General features: G+C 35.1%; 1 protein-coding gene across 6 annotated transcripts in view; it reads right to left on the reverse strand.

The window, feature by feature from the left end:
- The window catches only part of DACH1 (dachshund family transcription factor 1), a 365,247-nt gene that overhangs the window by 207,412 nt on the left and 136,921 nt on the right, over nucleotides 1–20,914 (reverse strand). For all 6 annotated transcript variants that reach the window (XM_054066079.1, XM_054066085.1, XM_054066075.1 and 3 more), the window contains exon 2: nucleotides 3,685–3,800. In XM_054066079.1, the coding sequence (XP_053922054.1) occupies nucleotides 3,685–3,800 (116 nt within the window). The remainder of the gene's footprint in view (nucleotides 1–3,684; nucleotides 3,801–20,914) is intronic.

Here is a 20,914-nt window from a genome sequence, read left to right on the forward strand (position 1 = left end):
AGGGACTCTCACCTTTAAATATATATTTCTATATTATACAGCAGAAAAATGAAAATGTCCAAGTAAAAATCATATGTTAAATCATAGCATTGTATATCCTAGATATACCTAATAATTGCAGATCTCTGTTACTTAAAAAGCATTAAATAGCACATAATTGTTTGTGTGATCATTCATAGTCTTTCGTAGGCAGGAAGGAAACTTAGTTATTATACTTAGATTATTAAATCAATCAGAAAGCTTAAAAAGGAGAATTTATTACAAAAAAAAAAAAAAAGGAGTGGGGGAGTACTTTAAATCTACTACTTTGATTTTTTTCTCTGCTTAGAGCTGAGCTCTAATAGGAAATTCAAACTTCAGAAGCTTCAAGCAGAGTCATCTTAAGGCCACGAAGATGATTAAGGGACTGGAACACCTGACATATGAAGAGAGGTTGAGAGAGCTGGGACTGCTCAACCTAGAAAAGGCTCAAGGATGATCTTATCGATGTGTATGAGTACCTGATAGGGGCAGAGTAGAGAAGATGGACCCAGACGCTTCTCAGTGTTGCCCAACAGACACAGATTGACATACAGGAAATTCCATTGAAAAAGAAGAAAAAACGTATTTTATTTTGAGAGTAGTCAAACACTGGAACAATTTGCAAAGAGACGTTATGGAGTCTCCACCCTTGAAATACTCCAGTCCTCCTGGACACAGCCCTGAACAAGCTGCTCTGTGTGACTCTACTTTGACCATGGGAAGCTGGACTAGATGATGTCCACTAGCGCCTGCCAGAGTCAATTTTTCTGTTTCTATGAATATACAGTGAAAATATGAAGGAAAATATTCACAAGCGGCAACGATTCCCTAGTATGCAGTAGCACATAATGACAGCACCTACATTATCTATTGCAACTACAGTAGTTCTTTCTTGGTAGAGCTCTCACAGTAGTTTTGGGACATATTTATAACGTAGACACTCAAATGTTCATTGATTAGAATTCACAAGATCAGACTGTATGCCCATTTTTTTACTTGGCCATCTAAAAACTGCTGGAATGACTGTCCTGTAGCATTGCTGTCATGATGCTACTTACCTTTGGTGAGCCATATTCCATGGAACACTACACCCTACTGCTTGCTTGTCAGTATTCACATTTTTTGTGCTGTTCGAGACTCAACATCACCACAATGGGAAAAAATCATGCTCACTCCCTTCTGTCATGGTAAGCCACACAATGTGAAACCAGATCAAACTTACAGCAATTTCATTTAAACCTCTCCTCTTTTGTAAGAGACTCACAAAACATTACCATCCTAAAAGGATTCTATAAATCATAGCCTCACATATGCCTATTTTCTTTAATTTTGAATTATTTTTTTCTTCTTTTTTAATTATAATTTTTAAAAGATCTACATCTGGTTTTGTGGGCTGATGTTCTAAGAAATTGGATCTGTGTGGTTTTTATTGTTAATTTATTATGACCAGCATTAAAGGACTAGAGAGCAACTGGATACTTTAGTCATTAGTTGTGGTTTTAAGCTGCTTTCTTAGAATAAAAAAAAGAAAAAAAAACCCAGAAGATATTATATCAAAAGGTGATCTGCTCTTACATTTTATCTGTAACACAAAACCCCAAACGATACTGTTGACAAGGTTTTTTTTTTCCCTGTCTCCCTCTATCTGGCCTGCTTATGTGTCTCTGACTCCTTTCATGTCATCTTGTTTCTACTTTTCACATGCTTTTTTTCCTTTGATATTTTCCTGCCTTACTTCCCCCAAATAACTTCCCCTTGCTTCTGCAATTTTTGATCTCTTCCTCATAAAAATGAATGCTTCTGCCCTATAAAAGCATTTATTCTTTCCCCACATATACCCTATACTATTTTCACGTCGCATTCACTCTGCACCAACTCTATTTCCTTCACTAGATTTCATCCTGTAAATCCTATTGTGCAAGATACTTTAATCCCAATTCTTTTTTTTTTTTCTGTTGGCCACACCTGCCCAGACTTCTACTGTGAGTCTCACTTGCCTACACTCTCCCATGTTTGCTTGCATTCTCAGCGTCATCCCTCCTTATAATTCTCTCTTATCAGACTTAGTTGTCTGACGTCTCTTCATTTTGTCACTCCTCTTGATCTTTAGTCTTTTGAAAAAGTATAACTTTCTAATAAACTATTTCTGGCTATGTGCCTCTGTCAATATGTCCTCTTGAGCCCTAAGGCATGGGAGGAGAGGCATGGTCCCACTTTTGTTCACGGAGCTAAACTTTCTTCACTTTCCTGTCTCTTCTAGAGAAGATACTTGCATCCAAACTGCCAATATGTTCCATCATTAGATATTTCCTCAACTGCACTTTTTTTTGACAATGTTTGTAATCAGTGACCAAAATCATGCCAAAGATCATGCTCACGCTTAAACAGACATGTGGTCATGGTCACAAACTCAGACATCCACACTTCTATCCAACCTCCAGAACCCAGTAATCTTCCCTTCTATTTGGATCTGTCTAATTTATTATAATAGAATCACAAAATCATAGAATGGTTCAGGTTGGAAAGGACCTCAAAGATCATCTAGATCCACCCCTCTGCCATGGGCAGGGACACCTTCCACTAGGTCAGGTTGCTCAAAGCCCCACCTAACCTGGCCTTGAACATCTCCAGAGAAGGGGCATCCACAACTTCTCTAGGTAACCTGTGCCAGTTCTTACAATAAAAAATTTTCTTACAATAAAAAATAAACCATTCTTACAATAAAAAATTTCTTCCTAATATCTAACCTAAATTTCTCCTTTTTCAGCTTTAAAAACATTCCCCTTCATCCTATCCTTGCGCTCCCTGATAGAGTCCCTCCCCAGCTTTCCTGTAGTCCCTATTCATTTGCCTTAGAGAAAATCAGTGCTAGAGACTGAGCTATATAAACATGTGGGGAACAACTAGGGAAGAAGTGGAAACTCAGGTGAGCTTTACCGAACCAAGTGGGAGAATTTAACTCAACTGTAGGATGAGGAGAGAGAACGCGGCACCACCATCAACACTTTGACTGCTGGTGCCTATGTCTTCAGGTGGCTTTGTTCATGTTCCTGCAACACAGCCCTTCTTAATTTAACTAAGTCTAAAAAGCAAGTCACTGCTAAGAGATGTTATAATAACTTCCAAAAGAAAATAGTAGTTTGAGAAACAGATTGTTACAGGACTTTACATTAGCATAAGGCCTCAGGAGATGTATCAAAAATAGAATTTCAGGATGAAAAATTAAGAAAGACGTATGTACAGCATGGAGTTATTTTAACTAACTTGGTTTCTTCAGGCAACTATATTCATAATGACATTATCTAATAAAGTAATGCAGCAAAAAACCTAGAAGATATCTGATCTATTAAAAATGAATAAGGAGACTATTGTCTAATGCTAGGTAATACAAGCTTTGAAAAGTTTTTAGTTTATAAATAAAAAGAACAGGGAAAATTTATAAAGTAGTATTATTATTATTTGCTCAGTTATTTTTATTTTCAAGTACTAAGCTGTCACAATTTCCATTACATACAATATATTTATGTAGCAATAATGTTACAGTACAGGAACTCCTTTGTGGTATTTGGGTGCTGTTTTCCTAGGTTGCTAATTTATTAACAAGTGGATATAAGCCATGAATTCAATAGATCGCCCATGTGAATGTGTTTCTACCAATCCTACCTGTTGGCGGGATGATTCCAGGAGACATTAGGCCTGGGACAGAATGTGGCATGATATGAGAATTCTCTGGGGAGGTGACACTTTGAGTTCTCTTAGGAGGCCTTCCAGGTCTAGAACTGAAACAAACAAACAAAAAAATTTTACAATTAAGCTGTTGTCTTACACATCATTTCAAAGTTGTTTCAAGTGGTAACATGGACTGTAAATAAATTTGTTTCAAGGACAGTTGCTTTTGCAGTTAGATGTAATAGACTTCCATCACTAATTAGATTACATGCTGAATTCATTTTCCTCATTGAAGATCAGCCACTCTTGATGCATAATTCATAGCCTGCACCTCGTTACCTGCTTCTTCATATTAATATCTATACACAGTTTGAATTGCCTCGTTTGCATATGCTAAAGTTCTGCATGCAGCCTTCAGCACGAAAATTATGCACTAACTTGTAATAATTATTACAGTCAGCCTGCTATTGATTTATGAGACTTTTAAAAACCAAATATGTGTAGTACTTGTAATGAATGATATTTTAAGGTTCTTCAGGAAATTAAAAGGCAATGGCTGCCTAAGGAAATGTTCTGCTTGTTTGATTTAATACTACAGTTAGCTGGGAGGTGGAATGAAAGAGTGATTCAAACCTATAGCACATTTTTCGATGATATGTTTTATTACTTCGCACTGCTAGCCTGATATCTAGATGATAAATGACAATACATATCTAATGTGTGAAAAGGTCTTACAATTTCTTTATTTTTTGTCATTCAAAAGATAAGTCAAGTTATCATTTAACCCTTATTCTATTTAAAGTGAAAATCTCACTAAGACACCTTACTTTAAATATACTACTTTATGTCAGAAAGAAATCGGAATTATTTCTAAGATAATGTTGAGCAAATGCCAACATTGCAGCTTATATCTGTCCAGTACGGAAAAATAAAGGGCTTCAGGTCTAAGCACTCCTTGTCTGTTAAATGCTCACATACACAACTTTCCATCTCCTGGACTGTGTAAGTAGCATACAAATTAGATGCGGATTACAATGAAAATACTTATTACCCACTTACATGCAAATATGTACCTGCTACATACAATGCATATCCAAAGGCTTATGTTCCTATATACAGATCATAGCATATTGCTATCGCAATATCCTGTAACTGCTTATTTAAGGGACATTGTGGAATAACTTCACAGAAAAAGGTGATGTGCAGTTTTAGCACTGCAGTGTTAACCTATGCTTTGCCAAACATTTGAGGCTCTTAGTTTGCTGCAAAAATAGAAAGAAAGGAAAAGTGACTATAAAAGGTTTTGCTCCTTAGGTCCTCGCACTAGCAAAACTCTAGTCAAGCATAACGGCATTTTTAGCTACGCTGGGACTGCAGAAGGAGGCTTACAATAAAATAACTCTGTTTTCTGTTCATATCTGTTCCACTTATGTTTGGAAATACTTTTTTTTTTTCTTTTTTTCGCAACTTCTGCAACCTACCTATAATAAACCAAAACCAATCAAAGTAGAGGGCATTTTCTTGGAGTTTAATGACTCAAGGCACTGAGTCATTAACCTTAACTGATCATTAATTCCCAACTTAATGTCCTGAGCTGAGGTCATTATTAAAATTATAAGCTTGATAATTTCTTTGATTGGTTTGGGATTTTTTATTTTCTTTAATGCAAACAAAACTGTCATTTGTTCACAACTACAAGGAAAACAGTTGTAGGAAAAGAATACTGTCTTAATCCAGCTCACAGAACCAAATTAAGTATCTTCAGCTTTTCCCTGAAATTTCCTTTGTGATTTACAATAAAAATAAACATACCATGAATAGGCATAAAACTGATAAAAATATTACAGACAAAAATGATCTGATTTAAATGGAGTGTTTCTAATATATTCACACATCAGGAAAAAATGCCACTATGTAAGAAAACTTTAATGGCTTAATTTCAATACCTATGATGATGCAGTGTTCTCAAACCACTGCCATGACATGAGCATGGAAGAGTCTGACAACAGCCTAAAAACCACAAATTTTGCCATTTGCAATGGCAAAATGTACAAGCTAGTAATCACAAATTCACACCTGCAAGAACTCTTTTTGATGATTACTACCAAATACAGCCATGGTGAAGCCTGAATGTTTTTGTCTATGATTTTGAGGAATAAAGCCATCCCTCTTCAAAGCCTAAGAGAAGAGACACGTGGACCAAATCTGTAAACAAAGGTCAGCAGCATATTGTAGGTGAGGAAATATCCAAAGCAAAGCTTTTCCCTTGGCTGCCTTCTACAATCAAGTTGATTGTCCTACTCAGTCACACAAAGCCATAAATGAGCTCAGTAACCCAACGATACTCCATGATACATCTCAAATTTTACCAAGCATTTTCATGAAGCCCTAAACTCCCAATTCCAATCTAAACATCAATATTTAAATGACATTTCTGAGAAGAAAACCTCCTTTATCTATGTATTTTTTAAGTGACAAAGAACTAACTCCAGTTTACTATAAAAAGGCATTTATCTGTTTAAGAAATTTTTGTTCCTTATGACAAGGCAGAAAAACACATGTAAGAATTATTTCTTAGGATCTGAAAGATCTGATTTAGAGTCACAGCAGACTATGCAATAACAATTAAAAGACATAAATCTCTGATTGGTTAAAATAAGCTGATTGTCATCAATAACTGAGTAAGTAGCAATAATTATCTCAATTTGTTATTTATATTATGTACTTGTTTCATTAACCAAATTCCTAACTTGAAGTCCTACCATTTTAATAAGATATATTTTCAAACAATAAGAATTGCAAGAATTTTGTATAAATCATTACCAAAGTTGTGGAAAAAATAGTATGTAACGATTACTTTAAGAAATAATAACTTTGAGTCTCTTGGAAAACTTGCATGTTGTTTAGTAGTTCATTATCATTTTTACAGCTATACGATAAACTGTTTAAAAAAAAAAAACATTAAAAGAACAGCAAATTAGTTTAACTAGTGTAAACAGAATAAAAATAGCCTAATGAATCATTTTGTTGGTATTTTTCCTGAACTTGTGTACAGTAAAATCCTACTTATTTTCACATTAGGACAAGTTCACTTTCATTTCAAGGTAGGAAGCCTGCTTCAAATTCTGCATGTTGCTATTTTGTATCAAAATCAGTAGATTTATCTTCAGTATGAAAATAAAATATAATTTAAATAGGTATGAGTTGATTTGGAAAAGCTGCATTCAAATGTCAGAGGAATGTGTTATTTTTCCAGTTGATGTCACTGACATACAAAATCATAATTTAAGAAGTGTTGATAATACTCTTTTTATTCAAATTTAGATGTTATAGATAAGCTTTTATAGAGATAAAAGTGATTTTTTTATTTTATCTTTTATCTGATTAAAATCATCAGGAAAATAACATTGTTTCTTCTGAAGACATACTTGACTTAATGCTAATTATCTCAATGAGTAAACTCTCAAAACTGACCCATTTTGATTTTGAAGATGATTACAGCTTGGTTTTTTTGGAGCCAACTCAGACAGCCTGAAATGCCAAAACCCAAAAACCCAATGTAAGCCTTGTGAATACCTAGGGTCTTCCTATGGAGAATTCAAAGAGTCTTTTGGGACTCTGCAAGACACTAGAAGAAACAGATTTACATCTGGAAGTCATAGCTGGTCTTCCTCTCTACTCTTTCATTCTTTGAAGATTAAATTAGAGAGAGCACAAATTAAGACAATTTCAACAAAGATTCAGGAAGCCACAATGATTAACTGTTTTAAAGACCTGAGAAGTCAAAACGAAGTTACCAGTTCCTTGCTTACTTATTAAAAAGGATATAATAGAAATATTGTCAATCTTTCTGCTTTTAGAAATATAAATGTATCTAAGTTAGACTTTTTCCTCTCTAAAACTGAAGTTTTCATGTGTGACATATCTTAATATGTGTTGAAGAAAATGAAGGCTTCCTACAGGACCACATAATAATAACAGTACTCTATTTTCAAAGTGAAGCATCTAAATGCATTTAGCTCCCTCAAAACTTGTCTGCCTTATGTAAGTTTGTGTCAGTTTTGTAGCAAAATTTGCAGACTTAGTTCAGGTCTTAGACAAGATTCCCACAGACAACTGAGCTGTATATCTGTAGACAATTATCACGATTTACAATTACAATATACCTTTATGTGATAGGGGAACTAAAGGTGCTGACTGGTGAATAGTAAAACTCACAAAGAGAGAAGGAAATATTTTCTTCATGAGCATCAGCTAATTAGGTATTCAGAAGAATTTTGAGAACCACTGAAAATAAATGCATAGATATTTGGTCAGATTTGTATTTCATGCCTTCAATTTTCACAAATACTTAAGGAACACTAAAGCATTTTCATCTTTAAAGGAAAGGGTGTAGGTGTCTTCTGCACCGTGACTGTCATGAAAGGTATAAAACAGAGAAACAATTGAAAATATATAGTCCTAAAATACAGTAATTTCTCTGAAGTAGTTATTTTTTGGTCTTTCAATCACCACACATTAGTTTTATGTCCTTCTTGTGTTACATTATCTAGACAACAACAGATGGCTGAATTAAGGAATAGAAAATGGAAGAATTAGTGGTTATTACCAGCTAAAATGTTGTCTTTTGATTATACTTCTGAAGTTTTATACATCTCCAATTGTATTATCAAAGTATGAGCTTGCTCCTAGAAATCACTTTGATTGTGAAAACCTATTAAAAGCAGACGTAATCAGCAAAAGATCTGGTCCTGCACAATCACATGGAAAGAGACAAAGGAAGAATAGTTATAGGTTTATCCATAAGCTTGACAAGTCAGTGGACTTTTCATTCAGCTCTTTTCCACTACCTGCCAGAAGACAGCCATGGCTTTAAAATTTAAGTGTCTCATCACTGAAAGCCTTCATACGTAGACCTTCCACTGATTTCTGTTAGAGTTCTGAGCACCAAGGAAGGTTGTGGTTTCAAACCAGCTGAAACTCTTCATAACTAGTATACACCTCTCAGAGTATGTTACTAGCATTTTATAGATGACTGATGGCAGGACATATACTATATATATATACACAGATATATATATTATAAAATGAAAAGAGTGTGCAACTAAGTTGAGAGAATGCTATGAACTATCCTTCTCATGTCCTGATTTTGAGGAGTAACTGTGCAGCATAAACTTTAAATGAACAAAGTTTCACTCTTCAAAACAATTTTTATTCAATACATGACATATCCCTAAGAAAAACAGCAACTCTGACCAGCTGTAAGAAGGCAAACTGTCATTCTAGCCAAAACTAATTATTTTCAGGACTGGTTTTCTACATTTACGGTTTTATTTTTAAACTTGTCTGTGAGGAAGTTTAGCACATAGAAATACTGTCCTCGTTTGAAACTGAGCAAACATGATGCAGTGAAGCTGCCATTGGCCAGGCAGTTCTATAATCAGGAATACAGGCTGGGGGGGAAGGCAGGGAGACTTATGCTCTGGAGGTGATAGGCAGCACATCTGTAACAAGCATTTGGTGTATTTATTTAATGTATTTTTTATGTTCTTAGAATTGCTTAGAACAGCTTTGAATATCAATATCGATTTTAGCTACATCAGCATTTATGCATCTCATTTAGGTACCTATCGAAAATCTAGGCTTTATTTCTCAGTTGTTCTACCTCCCCTCAGCACTTCAAAGCCTGACACAGAATTTTTGACCTCAAAGAGGCAGGCTGAATGAAAGTTTGGTGAACAGCCGCTGGAAGTGGTTATTATATGCTCGAAGTACGATGGCCACCGCAAAAGGGCTGAGGATGTCGCAGCCTGAGGCTACTTGCTGACTTAACACAAAGACAGGGATGCCCTGTGACAACCTGTATGTCATCAAACACAGCGGACTCTTCCCTCACGGTACACATGGTACTCCTGCTTTCTGGGATAGCTTCCACGCTGCCCTCAGCATCATACGTGCAGCCTTCACGTTAATAAGACTCGAGCCAAGGGCGTGTCAATTCTGAAAAATAAGGTCTAGGAAGACTGACTAAACCTTTTGTGTAATTGAATTCCTTTGGTTGGAAAACACTTGCTTGCCAAGGTAACCTTCATAAATATTTCTAATGCACTGAACTAGCATTTTAAAAGCAAAAAAATGACAACGTACATCGATCTAAATCTTATACTCGACTATTTTAAGTTTTCCCCTTCTACTTCCATTCAAGAACAAAGCAAAACAATGCAATTCTAATACTGGGCATATATCTATTTTGGCAGTTAGTAAAAACAAACATTAGAAATCACACTGTGTCCTTTTTACTTGCAGCAGTCATATAAAACAATAAAACTCTCAGCGCAATTACCTTAATTTTATCTTTCCTCTCACAGTTAAACAGAAAATGTTCTCACACAATAATTAGTGCTGAGCTTATGATATATTAGAAGGAGTTACTGAGACAGCAAACAATGCTGATAAAAATAAATGCAAAGATCTGTTTAAAGATCTTCACAAAGAGGTATATGAATGATCTTCGAAAGAATTACACAGTGTTACAGGAATGAGTAGCAGAGAAAGCATACTGATAAAATATTACTGCATTTCAGTCACAGAACATGTTACTACTATTTTTGAACCAAAAGGGTCAAAAATGGACATTTGGTCAGAAATACAGGACCAGTTTATCAATGGTCCAAATAACTGAGTTAAATGGAAGAAAATGTACTGCACTTCATATCCCATTCCAAAGACATTTACCACAGTAACGCACAAGTACTGGTTAGTACAGGGATACTAAGTTTTTGGGGGAGTAGAGAAGACCTTGGTATTTATTTCTTAACAGATCAGTCAAGTAAACATGTCGTTTCCATCTTCCTCAGCACTGAAGCCAAATCACCCTGCTTTTCATCAAGATCAGGAATATTCTTGATATAAGGTACAACACAGCAAGAATATATGTAATATATATTAGAGCAGCATCCGCCAGCACCCAGTTGATGGTTGAAGTCCCACTATAAACACAGTGAAAGAATCTAAGAAAAAGATTCCACCTCACTGACTTAAAAATATTAATGACCTAAGGGACAAGAAAACAAATAAAACCAGTTAGAAATCTGAGCGTTACTGGAGTAAATTATAGTACCAGTTTTGAATACAGCTGTGCTTGTACATAAGTTTAAAATATTACTGAAATGTGACTGTTCTGTTTAATGAAATTGAGATCTGTAAGTCATGTATCGGAAAGGGGAAAACAGATAAGAAATTAATCTAATTCTGTTGGGTGGCTGAATTATGATGTCAGAAGTAAATTAAGCCCAAAAGTTCACTGCTTCATCTAATTAGCTGAAACACTAGATCTGCTTGAAAGTTTTTAAAACATTTAAGTATGTTGCCTCTCATGATTATGTAGTAACTGTGAAACACAAGCCTCTGATGATGACAGCCATAAAAGCCAGAGTAGAAAATAAGACTGAGTGAACAATGAAATGCAATTATTAAAACAGAACTCATGCATAAATTCAAGCCACATTGATGTATTTTTACTTGATATAAACATTACTTCAGAAGGAGTATGTACAATATACAAAAGTACAGAAATCACAGCACTGGAGATCTTGAAATTATTTAAGAATATTTGCATCAGCAACAAGAAGACCTTGCAAAATCATATTTATTTCCTGTGTCTACACTGTCTTTTCAGAATAATTCTTGCAATAACAACAAAAAATCTGTACAAAAAGCAACGATCTAAAGTGCATGCTTCCCACAAGTGATCTGTCAAGTTATAACAGATGCCTTTCCCATTTCACTCAACCTTACAGCATAAACCACACCCATAATTTAAATATGCAAGCTAAATTGTGGCTTCTAACAGTGTTATTCACCCACGCGAAACCCCAAACTGTAACAGATGCAAAGGCTTTTTTTTTCCCCTCAACTGTTTTCGTATTTTCTTAGGTTTTTAAGTCTAAAAACACTCCCTCAAAACAACATCAAGATACTATGTATATTCTAAAAATGTCAAGCATGGAGCCAATAGGCCAAAAAGGCAGGTTTGATCCGTAACAACATAATCTACAAGAATTTTAAGCTTTCATTTTTTTTTTAAAAAAGTTTCTACTCTCGTTACTGAGATGATTCCTAACGTAAAGCAAGTTAACTGATGTGGTTATGTCTGTTACGAGTCTGCAGATGGCCTGAAACAATGATTTAAATGTATGAACTCTAGTTGGAATGAACAATCCTGCTTCAAGGCCTGTTTTCTAACCATCTGCATTCATCTCTGCAAATAACTTGTACATGCAATTACAAATTTGTGAACATAAATCAGATAATTGCATGTACAAATAAATAATTAGACACAAAGCAGAATTATGCCATTTAATGGCAGACTCCTCTTTTGAACACATATATAGCCATACACACATAATATAAGAGAGTATTTTTGTTTAAGAAAGTTTTGTTTGACTTGTTTAGGAAAGTAACACCTGATTTGTTTTCCAGCAGGACACACTGGGCATCAGTTGCCATTTGAGCTCCATAACAAACAGAACAGAGATACAAGAAAAAACATCTACATAATAAACAAGCCCACTATTGCCGAAGAGATCACAGAGCTACTGTTCATTAGCACCTGTATTAAATAAAAGATAAGTAAACATTTCAATGCTGATTTAAGCCAGAGTAAAAAAAAAAAAGAAACAAAAATGTACTATTCAAGGTAAGTATTCTGTGAAAATACTCTGGTTCTCCTGGCAGTTTGCTAATTAATATGCTGTTCTTATTCATAACAGTTGATAATGGAGTTCTATCATATAAATGTATCCACTGTAATATCTGAATGCATTCATCACTTAATTGGCCACAATTCTTCGCATGAAATGCTGAAACAAGTGAACTGTCACCTTTTTAATGAAGCTGCCTATATCTTAAACCCTTTGCCCTTTAAAAAACTATTTATACTCAAAATGAAAAATTTTATTCTAGCTTCTGCCAGAGACTGCGGTTAATGTTCACTGCCCTTTATTCACCTTATTTTTAATTCTGAAAACCCACACTCATTAACTCTACACTTCCAAAGAATTGCTGGAACCACCTAAATAAAAACTTAAAAGTGACTTTTATTGTACATTTGAGGGTAATAGTACAGATTTGAAATACTGAAAAGACTCCCCCTTAGCCTGTATAGCTATAACTGCACAGCTGATGTAAGGCAGATTGATGGTAACAAGGCAGTATCCATTAAAATCAAGAATTTAAACCTTTAAATAAGGTATTCGTACATTTAAATGTATCTATTTCCCTATACATCTAAACACAAATCTATGAATGAATCTACTAGATAAGTACACAGCATTAAAAGGAAAGGTTTCTTTGAACAGGCAATGTCTAGTTGAATGAGACATTTAGGTTGGGTAGGATTGTACAACTAACTGGTGAAACCAGTCTACTCCATGACTGAGGGCACTTTTATCTTATATTAATAAGTAGGTAAAAAAATCACGTAGTTTCTCGTCTGTCATTCAGACTTCAAATTGTTTGGGAGAGAAACCAGCTATGAGTATACCAATAGGTTTGTACACCACTTGAACCCCATGTGGATCAAGAGATAAAAGAGGGGCGATCAGCCTTGTAGGTACTCTTTAATTAATAAATACTTATATGTACTTTAGTTGCACTTTACTTCCAAAATACAGCAAAATATGAACTCACAGGGAAAAAAAAATTACAGTATTCCAAGAAAAAAAAAAAAAATCTGTTTATCCACTCCCCCAATATCTGTGAAATCAAGATCCCAGGTATGCTACAGTGTTTCAATCTTGTAAGTCCAAATGTAGCCTTTCTTGTCTTTTATATTCTACTATGGAATATTGTAAAATAAATTTGTATTTTATTTTCATTGTGCAAGACAAGGAATAGAAAAAAACACCCAAACTCACACTTTCTTTCCAGAGCAGCATCTAAAACCACATGAATAGTAGCACAATTTTCCCTCCTAAATTCCACAGTAATTTGGACAATACAAAATACCAACCCAAGACTCACAGGTCCAAATAAAATAAAATAAAATAAAATAAAAACAGTACTATAGGTCCAAGGGGATATATTATAGTTATTCAACCAAAGACACATTTATTTGTTATCTTTTCAACAACTTAGATTGCTATCAAGCTACAGAGGATCAAATCTGGTGATGTCTTAAAATACATCACCATTACCCTTAGTTAGTGCTTGTAGGTAAGTTATTGCAGTCCTGAGGTACAGCCAAGGCTCAATGCTGTCCCATCACTACCTTATGGAAATTTTGCTCTAACAGAAATAGCACTGTGCTACTAACTTCTTATTCTAGGCAAACACTTAAAAGTCAATCAGTCCTTTCTGTTAAATAGCACAAGTAGTATACTTCCTACATAACAGAGCAGACAAATGTATCTACTCCTGATATTATTGCTGTTATTATTATTACTTCATAATTCTGGTAATTCCGATTGTGTGAATCTTCATACAATAGGGTTACATAGGAAAATATCGAAGTATCTGTTTTATTGAAAGGCATAACTCAATCACTGAGAAGTTTATTTTAATATGTAGTCTAACTATGGATCTGCTCTGTATTTACTCTGTGACTCGAAAACTTACACACGCTCTGGTCCCTTTACCTCTCATCTCCAAAGTACATTGTGAAGAAAAAATATTAGACTTTGAAATTAATTAAAATTAGTGCTGTACTGTATCTGAAAAGACCTAAGGTGTTCCCACATGGCAGGGGGCGTTGGAACTGGATGATTTCTAAGGTCTCTTCCGACCCAAACCATCCTATGATTCTGTTTCTCAAAAAAAAAATCTCACACTGGCCAAAATAAAGAACATCCAAAATAAAAGACCAAGTTTATCAGCGATTTTAATGCTTGTAAATGCATTGTCATTATGAATTGTGACTGAGAGATCTTTAAATCAATTCATTCTTCCTGATATGAACTCCACATCTTCAACAGCATCGGACAATGTACAGCAGAATTTCATATAAGAGAATTTTTTACAGAAGTACAGCTTCCAAGATGGTCAAAACGGCACCACAGACTTCCAGCACATTCTCCTGGGGCATACTACAGCTGGCCAATATATACAGCCATATGATCTTTTAGTGGAAGGAGTCTCTGCCCATGGCAAGGGTTTGGAACTTGATTATCTTTAAGGTTCCTTCCAACTCAACCTGTTCTATGATTCTATGTTTGATTGGCATGCTCTGTGCCTGGAACATCTCCATATATAATACGCACACAGAACTACCTTCTGGTATGCACACATATGCACACAGAACTACCTTTTGGCTTTGTCCGTATAGCTCGTAGCACAAGTCCAAATCTTGACTAAGCATGATAATGAAATTGACTAAGCAATCTTGATTAAGATGATAATGAAACATAAATTAATCAAATAATTACAAACACATTTTCTTTCCATGCCTAGAGTCAAGTTAGGCAAAAATTAAAGTGAGTGCCAATTCACAACTATATTTTGACTCTTCATATTTTCTACTTTTCTGAAAACCTTAGCTTAGAAAACTGAGTTCCTCCGCTTCTCTTCTGTTTGCTTACTAATAACAATTTACTTTTCTATCACTCTGTTTTGCTAACAGAGAAAAAGATCTGAAAATGTTATGCCACATGCAAGTTAAAGGCTAAGAAACAAAAAAATAACAAAAAAATCATCAAATAAACTAATCTTATTCTGGATGATGATGTCTGAATGTTAGATGTTCTAAACACTGATTGAGGTGTCATGAGTCGAACTAAGGAACATTTTCACCAATGCTAATGTTTTCCCCAAGATGTTATCTGCTTATTTGAGAACTCATATTAGCTTTTGCAGCTTCAAGCTTCACTCCAGTACTAAAGACAATACCAAAGAAACACCTACCTAAATCATATGCTTTCTATGCTGTTAATAAGTACTTCTGGCAGAATTGGGCAGTTTGGGGTGTCAATGAATCAAGTTCTTAGTTAAAAAAAAAAAAAAAATCAGCAGAAGACACTTCACAGAACAGGAATCAAATTAGACATTATCCTGTCTAGGAACAGTCTTGGTTACGTGCTTGGCTGAAGGTCAGAGTGATGTCTTCACGACTTTATAGCCTTCCAACACAAAAGCACACCCAAGTTTGAACTGGACAGTGAGGTTCAGGCAGTTCTTCCAAAAGTTTCACAATATTTGAGGAACAGGATACTGCAATAAAAGGCCAAATTAGAAGAATTTTGTCACAATCACTAAATTTGCTTGTATTGGATATCAGATATATTGTTTTAATAGAACTGATTACAGTGACAAAGTATAATATGCCTGTAATGATGCCTTTTCATTATACTGTCTTTTAAAAGAGAGAAAAGTTTTACAGTTTTTAAGCAATATACACAAAAGAGTCTGGCAAATGCAACAGTAAAGCAGTCGTCTGTTTCAGTTTATCCATGTATTTAAACACTTGAGGTGAAAAAAAAAAAAAAAAAAGATGACAAGACATGCCTCAGACTTCTGGGCATAGGAGATACAGCCCTTGCAAAAGTTTCCTCTCTCACACACAGTAACTCTTTATGTGAGATAGATATATGCTTTTTTCTCTCTCTCTGTCTACACACACACAAACACACACACATACATGTATAGATTGACCAGATAGTACGGCACTCTCTCCACACACAGCAGTCTCTAGGTTGATATTCCCAAGGCAACAGGTGCTAATGGATATAAAATGTGGAAGTGTTGTCAAGGGTAAATGAAAGGTAATAGAGTTTACCTAGAACTCATTTGCACCCTATAAAGTTTCCTACCATTAACATAGGCCAAACAACCAACCAAGAATTCTCCTTTTTTTTTTTTTCCCTTTCTGTAACGTTATCGTTAAGACACAGAAGTCAATTCAGTCAATAGCAATGGTAGTGTGAGATGATTCTTTCAAATGACCAACAGACCTCTCTTGTGAATTTGTTTGGGCAGACAGACCCTAAGAGAATGTGCCTTGCACCACTGTCTTGGAAGATTAATGACACATACTAAGTCAACAATATTATCTGCATGTTCCCCAAAGATCTCAAATTAAAATACACATTCATCCTGGCCCAGCTTAGCATATGTGAAATTTGCTTTTCTTAATGAGATCACATTTAATAATAATAGAAGCAGACAACTACGGAAAATAACAAATATGCCCTCACCCTTGTAAGCTGGTTTCAATAACTAACATTGTTTTGAATGCCATTATCTTTTTTACCTGCGTAACAGTCAGACCTGCAAATAACTTAACATATCTAAAAGATGGCTTATGGAAATTAGACAATTTTTTCCTCATATTAAAACCAATTTAAATTTTATTCTGAATTACACTCATTTTAAGATTTACCTCTTTGAATTAAGTAGTCATTGCTTTCTGCAACAGTTCAAAGTAAAACACACTAATGCTGTGGAAAGGTGTTCATCCTTTCTCTCTTTTTTTTTTCTTATATCTATAATGAACACGTTTAAGATTTAAATCCTTTCATACTGGTATCTCACAAGTGGTTTACAACTCCGCCGTAAATGTTAAACACATATGACGACATTTAAGATCATGCTTTTTCATCAAAATGTTCTTTATTTTATAACTACAATAAAAAGAAAATGCTTCAATGAACAGGTTATATTTTAAAGAAAAAGTAAACACACTTATTTCAACAGGCTTACTGTGAGTTAATTAAAGTGAAAATTATGTAAATAAAAGTCAGTATTATAACAGCCGGTAAGAAGTTTTAATTTTTCTATTGACCTAGTAACAAATTTAAATGCTAACAGTTTGGGAGATCAAATTAAATGAATACAAACATTTTGTTTAATGACATCAGCAGTCAATGCAGAACATCTGTGTTTTTACTTTAAAAGTGATCAGAAAATATCCTTCTGTTTATATTACAGATAATCATGAGGTTTATATTTCTGTGTTCAATTTAAGAGGAAAAAAAAAATCATACTACCTTCAGGGCCTAAGGAAGCAATATGTTACAAATGCAGGATTTCTCCTTTTTTTTTTGTTTTGTAACCATGGTAAAACAATAGAAATGAACTTTCCCTGAACCTTTCTCCTCTAATGGCCTGGGTCCATGTTGACCCAGCAGTGCAAGCTGGAACCTGATACTATCAAACTGACTGCTGCTAAAGCAATCAGATTCAGCAGAAACTATACACAGTGCATTATAATACTAATTTCAGCATCCCACAAAGCCAGTGCAAAGGCAAGCTATTAAAGTATTATATTCTATTGTTTAAAAGTGAGATTAATTCAACAGCTTAAATGCACCCAAAAACATTGAACTAAATGGCAGACTACAACTATATTGTTATTCTTTTATAATTATAATACTGTACCAAAGCGAAATTGCAGATAAGGCTCTCCCTTCAAAATAAAGCACTACTGGATGAATTATTAGTAAACAGATGATTTGAGCCATTACAGGTTCATATGATCCTGTATTTGAATGAGGCATGTAATTAAATTATCAGGACTTTGTTCTGAATGCTTGAAAGAAGGAGAGCATGATAACCACATTTTTAAAAGGTAGAATAACAGAAAAAACTTTTGTTTTTTTCTTATAGAGGACTACAGGCAACTAATGTATGAAGGCATAATTGATTAATTCCACTAATTAAGATATTTGTTATTCCTGCAATCATAGCTTGATAAATAATGTATTAGATGTGGCACCATTTCCCATCAGTTCTGAACAGACTGTGATGATGTTTCAAATTTATACTGTTATTTTTTGAAAGCTGAATAGCTCACTTCTGGACTTGAGTGTCTTGGCAAAAAGCAAGTAAAATATATTTTGAAGTTATGAAAGAAGCCAATCTTTAAATAGTAAAAATTGCATTAAAATATGTTCTAGTCATTTCACAAATTTTTTTTCACTTGCAGGCACTGATTTAAAGGAGGAATATTAATTTAAAGTAGCCCAAAGTTTCCAGAAGCGAGTATTTTCAGTCACAGTTTGTCATTCATGACATTTCTCAGGAGAGTGAGACATCCTCCAAGATCTATTCATCCCCTTCTCTTTCAAGTCATCTGTGTCAAGATTACGTAAATCACTTTTGGGATGTGTTTGTGCCTACTGTGGTTACATAGAGAGCCTAGTCACCTATTAGGCAGCTACGGCTCTCACCTTTCACACAGATACCGTAGAAAGAGAAGCTGTCACTAACTTGTACACAATAGCCTGAAGTATAGACTACTTACCCACAATATGAAACACACAGACGGAAAGACTTTCTCAATCAAAGCAGAAGGATACAACTCTACTTTCTTAAAAAGAAAACTAATCATTATCCTGTAGGCAGGTCAGGATAATAATATTAAGTGTGAAGAAGAGACTGAGAGGTCTGCTGAACTGCAAGGACAGCAAAGCACTCAACTTTTTCTCCTTGTACATGGAGAAATGCCCTTATCATCGTGGCACAGATTTGTGCTCAGTTTTTTTCCCTCACCAAGGTATCTTCCATTCCCTCCCATGCACTTGAATAGCTTCAGCAGTGATGGAGAGTGCCCTATCCCAGAGTAACCAATCTGTTGCATTTTCTCAAACAAACAACGTTATCCTTACCCAGTAGGTCCCCCACATCCCACTTTGACCATTAAGTTGTTGCAATGGAAGAGCAGAGGGTCTCAACCTCTACCTCGTATTTCTTCTCTTTCTATAACTGTTTTTCTTAATAGATGTGATGATCACTCCACTTAGACTGCAGACATTCAGTACACATGCTCTGATCATGTACTGCATCCTTCACAATAATTACGTACAGGAACTTTTCTCAGATTACAACGAAGTTCTGTGTGTGACTGCTCTAAGCAGAAGAAAAATGCAAGCTGTAGCCAAAAACGGGGTTGCATTTGCTTAAACTTGTTCAAAAATTAGAACCTCTTAAAGCTTATGTTGTCTTGCTGTAGCAGCAATCACATCACTGCAAACACTTAAGTCAGATTAGCCTTAAATTGTTGTAATTCTCTACTCTGTATATGCCTATGACTTCTCTAATGAAGCCACAACATACAGAGGCAATTCTATATTGCACAAGGTACAACATAAATTACTAACAGGAGACCTAAATCTAGTGATTTATTACTGCAATGGGAACATTAAATATCATTATCTTGAGCATACACACATATTAGCAGTATCTTTTTTAGTGTCCTGTTTGTCAGGACACGTCAGACAGTAGCCCTTTAGACAGGTTCTGGTCTAGTGTATTCTGGAAAGCATCTAACGCTCAATGATGCTAACATAAATGTGAGTAGTAATGCTATGAAAATCATAACTAAAAATTAAACAAAGACCCTTTATGGAGGAGGGATCAATGAGAAGAGGTGCTTTATGAAATTCAGCCAGTGAATCCTAGGTTGGATGATAACCATTTCATTGCAGTTTCCCTGCTTTTATCTATAATAACTTGCTTCCTCCAAGCATGGTTTAGCACTTTTTTCTCCAGCTGCCCATTTCTCCCTCTTTTTTCAGATATTACAAATTGGCTTGACTGACTTTTGATAATCCACTTCTACATCCATCTAGCCAAGCCGAATCTATCTCAACTGATCCGCCTCTACTGAGTTCATCAATTTTTCAGAAAATTGTAACACATGGCAGATAAACCAGTTCCACAAGGTGGAGGCAGTGAGCAAACAGAGGTGGAAAAGCACATGCTTCCCGTGGAAGCACAAGCTCAGGACCATGAAAGAGTCTCTTTGCTGTAGGGCTGAGCAAAGGTTGCTTGCAAATTTAGTAGAATGCTTGGCTTTGCTATGATACCCTTCCAGCATCGTTATTGGGTCACTGTTGGTGACAACAAGCATGAAATCTTTTCTTTATAATAAAATTATACCATACACGATGGTTCACAGATGACACAGTCAATCCATCTCTACAAAAAAAAAGTCCTTCTAACTTGCAAGACCTTGGTCAATGTCTCTGCCATTGGAGATAATAGAACCGAGTAATGTATAGTATTTTCTCTTCCTGGGCTAGGAAAAAAAGGAGCAAAATACATGGTTCTGGAAAAAAATGGGCTGCCTAAAAATCAAAGTGGGAGAGAGAACAGCAGAGTGAAAGCAACTCTCCAAGTTGAATAAAAAAGGAAAAAACAATCGTCAAGCAAAGGAAAAGATGAAGATCCAAAAGAGAAACAGAAAATTTCGTAGCAATGATACTCTTTACTCCTGTAAAATGACAGAAGC

Source organism: Cuculus canorus, chromosome 1 (assembly GCF_017976375.1).
Source record: "Cuculus canorus isolate bCucCan1 chromosome 1, bCucCan1.pri, whole genome shotgun sequence".
Lineage (NCBI taxonomy): Eukaryota > Metazoa > Chordata > Aves > Cuculiformes > Cuculidae > Cuculus > Cuculus canorus.